At 40.7% G+C, this 4,442-nt stretch overlaps 1 gene segment (V, D, J or C); it reads left to right on the top strand.

Moving 5' to 3' along the window:
• Window positions 1-2,274: 2,274 nt before the first annotated feature.
• LOC132418150 (T cell receptor alpha variable 8-4-like) lies at window positions 2,275-2,780 on the top strand. The segment is given in 2 exon segments: window positions 2,275-2,320; window positions 2,434-2,780. Coding segments are annotated over 2 exon segments (393 nt in total).
• The last annotated feature ends 1,662 nt before the right edge of the window (window positions 2,781-4,442 follow it).

The following is a 4,442-nucleotide window of genomic DNA, read 5'->3' as shown; positions in this document are numbered from 1 at the left end:
TTTTTCTTTTTTTTTTTTTTTTGCGGTACGTGAGCCTCTCCCGTTGCGGAGCACAGGCTCCGGACGCGCAGGCTCAGCGGCCATGGCTCACGGGTCCGGCTGCTCCGCGGCATGTGGGATCTTCCCGGACCGGGGCACGAACCCGTATCCCCTGCATCGGCAGGCGGACTCTCAAGCACCGCACCACCAGGGAAACCCCAACCACCTCTTTTTACTTGCCTTGTTACTATCCTGGTCCAGGTGCTCATAATCTCTCACTGAGTTGGTTGGAATAACTTCTTAAATGTATCCCCTATCCATGAGCTCTTACTTCCCAAATCTATCCTGAAGTCATCATTCTAAAATACACATCAGATTAGATTGCTGTTCTATTTCAGGACCTTCTATGGCTCCCCATGACCCAAAAGTAAAAGCCAAGGTTTATGTGGCCATCTACAGTATTACTTCCAGTAAGTGTTCATCTTCCTCCCCAGTATTACACCAAGATTTCTGAACATCAGCCATATCAAATGAACTCACTCTCATATTTTCTTCTTATAAATATTATTTCTTTCTCAAGTTGGCAAAATCCTATTCAATCTTCAGGACCCAGTAAATGTCACATTTACTTTTTAAAAGATTTTCCAGGTTACATAAATTATATTTATTTGCCCTCTCCCTCTTTTAGTGTTCTGTGCACAGTTTTGTAAGACCACATATCTACTATCCTAAGAATATTTTTTGGTTTTAACTCTTCACTAGTCCAAATTCCTCAAGGATAGGGGCCCTTACATATTATTCTTTAATCCCAGCTGTTATTATTGTCCCTGACTTATAAGAACCATTCAGTAGACCTGCCTACAGCTTGACCACAGTTTACTTTCCACAAGTGCACTGATTAATGAGAGCTGGTTTGTGAAGCTGGTTTATGTGAGTGGGCTGGAAACCTTCCACTACGGGAACACTTGAAGATACTTCTACTTCATTATATCCCTCAAGCCAACACATGCCTATGTTTCCCACTCTTACACCTGGTTCTTACTTAAACCATCATCCCAGGAGGCCAATGTGTCCCCATCTAAGCATATGTATCAACACAGCCATACAGAAGTTTGTCTCCATATAGTCGTGGTTTTTAACATCAATTGTAAATGAAATGGTGCGTGAAAATTCTGTATGGTTTTATAACGTATCATTTCTATACTTTACGATATCTCCTTTGACTCTCTTCGCTCTTAGTACAGCTTACCCAGGACCTTTTGATGAGTCATGGTAGATGACCGTAAAGACAACTCATATCATTAAATGAATCTTCCTCAACCTTCTGCTTTCCACATGAAACATTCCTGCTTTTACACATATAATTCACTTTCCCTCCCCTAATAATAAAAAAGATATCTCTCTTCCTTTTAAATAGTGCGCCTCTGTCCAAACGCTTCACCCACTCCATTCACTTTGACTTCTCTGGCACCTCAGCCCACTGATCGTCCAAACTCTATGGTCTGGTTCTTCAGGACTTTCTTACTACTGATTTCTTCCCATCATTTAAAATATTCAAGCATGCTCCTCTGAAAAAATATTTAATATTCCTCCAAACTCATACATGCCTCTCCTGTAACCAATCTATTTTTTCTCAGAAATACGAATGATCTCTTTATTATTAAATCCAAAAGGTATTTTTTACCTCCTTCACCTAGACAAGTGTTTCTCAAATTCTAATGTGCGCAGGAATCTTATTAAAATGCAGATTCTGAGTCAGGAAGTCTGGGTAGGGCCCGAGCTTCTGCATTCAGAATAGCTCCCCGGTGATGCAGATGCTACTCACCTGCAGACCACATTCAGAGCAGCCACTTTCTGTAGTGCTTGCCACTCCTTTCGGAGACTTTTGTGTTCCTGGCAGGAAGGAGGTGAGGAAGGTTCACAAAAATTGTGAACTGCTCTTTCTTTCTCTGTCTGACCAATAGAGGGGGCTGTTGTGTAAACTGGAAATGGTTTTTCTATATATCATCAGAATTTTCGCACAAAAACCTTCCTTCCCTATAGTTTAAAGAGATATTCTGACACCACTTTTTGCACAATGACATGTAAAGCATCTCAGACGCCAGAGGCAGGCGGTCTTGTTAAGACAGCCTCTCTCCCAACACAGCTTACAACGTCCATCAGATGAAGAAATCTAAATCCTGTGTCATTCCTTCTCAACCTCACAGCAACCTGGGTTCAAGTCCACCAGTCATCAGACTTTTGTTTGTGGAGAATCTCCCAGAAAGGAGCTCACTGCCTCCTCACTGCTCCACCATGACCCTGGTGTTCACCTTGATGCTTGAGGTGCTCCTGTTCCTCAGTGAGTACTGTTCCATTTTACTCTCTTGTCCACACGTGGAACATTGCTTTGGACTGACTTTGAATAGACTTTTTGTTCTGGCTGAGTTCATTGATTCAGCATTGATGTTTCAGGAGGAGCCGGAGCCCAGTCGGTGACCCAGCCTGACGGCCACATCACTGTCTCTGAAGGAGCCCGTCTGGAGCTGAGGTGCAGCTACTCATCTTCTTCTTCGCCCTTTCTCTTCTGGTACGTGCAGTACCCCAATCAAGGACTCCAGCTTCTCCTGAAGTACACATCTGGAAACAGCCTTGTCTCAGGTATCAAAGGTTTTGAGGCTGAATTTAGGAGGAGTGAGAAGTCCTTCCACCTGAGGAAAACATCAGCCCATTGGAAAGACTCGGGCAAGTACGTCTGTGCTCTGAGTGACACAGTGACTAAGACTACAGTGGGAGCTGAACACAAATCTCCTGAGACTTAGTAGCTTAAAGACTCAGGGTCTCAGCCTATGTTATTTTCAGGATGTTGGCATGTTCTGTGAAGGCAAACAGTACAGAGAATACAGAATCCTAAAAGTATTTGGTTCTCATGGGCATCTTAGATTTCTTTTCTCTTTCGCAAAGAAAAGACTATTGGTTTCTTAATTTCAGTGCTCTCAGTGGTCTTGAGGCTGGTGGGTGGTTTCTTGTCAGTGTCACCTGAGAAGGCTGTGCCTATACTGTACTGTTTTCTTCAGAGTAAGTTTTTACGTCATAAAAAGAAAACCCAATCTTAATATTCTTTTTCAAAATATAGTTGACAATTCCAAGGTATTTGTTCTCACTTATTTAATTTGGTTCAAACAAATGGGATTCTGGTTGGAATCACATTGGCAACTGACATTTTAGGATATTATATTTTCCTACCAAGAATATTATATGCCTCTTCATTTATTCAGGTCTTGTTTTAGTCCTTTAAAAGTAAATTTTGCTTGCTTGTTTCCATAAAAGTTGGAAAAAATGAAATGGATCATTGAATAAGTGTAGTGTTGATGTCTAGTATTCTGTGTCTGTTCCTCTCTCTGAACAGGGAAGAGATCCAACAGAAAGTGGAGCAGCATCCCCAGTCCACAAGTGCCAGGAGGGAAAGGTTTGTATTTTTAACACAGTCACACACGCAGCAAGAGTGAGAGTTCCAACCATTAAGAAGAACATATCTCTGTGCAGGTCATAGGCTCAGACTCCACCTTCTGCTCTGTAATCATGGGGACCCCGCCCACGTTCAGTCTGTTCACAACCCCACAGAAGGAGGCACTCACTTTCACACAAAATGATGTTTCTCAGAATTCATACCTGAGGTTGTTCTGTTTCCTCCTTTCTGCACACTTCGTTAGGCAATATAAAAATATTTTACGAATGATGCTTGTACACAAAGAGCTTACTACCTAACAGTCATAGGCATATCTCTCTCATTAGACTTAAGCTTTATGAAGATACCAATTTTTTTTTTACCAATACGCATTCACTGAACAATGGTTGAAAGAATGAATGGCTGATAATATTTATACCCATATATACAGGCAAATTTATAGCCAATGGTTAAAATTTGTATGGAAACTAATTTCAGCTCCCTATAACGAAAAATGAACAATTAGAGGCTTTTCAAAACAAAACAGACTGCTTTGAGGTGTAAAATATTCCTCACTACAGGAACTAGTCAAAGAAAAGTGGAATGTCCATTTTCCAGTGATTTGCAGAAACGATTACAAAACAATATGATTTTGCACCAAACTAAGAATTTTAAGTTTTAAATGAGGGAAAATACCGTGAAAGAACTGAACAACCAAAAAGCTTGTAAAATTCACCACAGATTAAAAAAAAAATCACTTCCAAATTCATGGAAATTGGATTTTGAATTTTTCCTTGACGCATGTGTAGGAATTTAAGTGAGGGCAATGGTAGGAGAACACATTCCAAGCAGGGTAAACTTATTAAGAGCAGAGATCAAGAAACAATAAGCAAGAAGAATTTAGGAAATTAAAAGTTTTTAATATTACTGAAAGGGACAATTTTTATTGGATGGTACTGTGAGATAATATGAAATGTTAGCTTGAGGCAGTAGTTCATCCAAGAGGGCCACACACAGCTCAGAACTGGGTTTCTTT

Source organism: Delphinus delphis, chromosome 2 (genome assembly GCF_949987515.2).
Source record: "Delphinus delphis chromosome 2, mDelDel1.2, whole genome shotgun sequence".
In the NCBI taxonomy this organism is placed as follows: Eukaryota; Metazoa; Chordata; class Mammalia; order Artiodactyla; family Delphinidae; genus Delphinus; species Delphinus delphis.
This window is presented reverse-complemented; position numbering and strand designations above follow the sequence as displayed.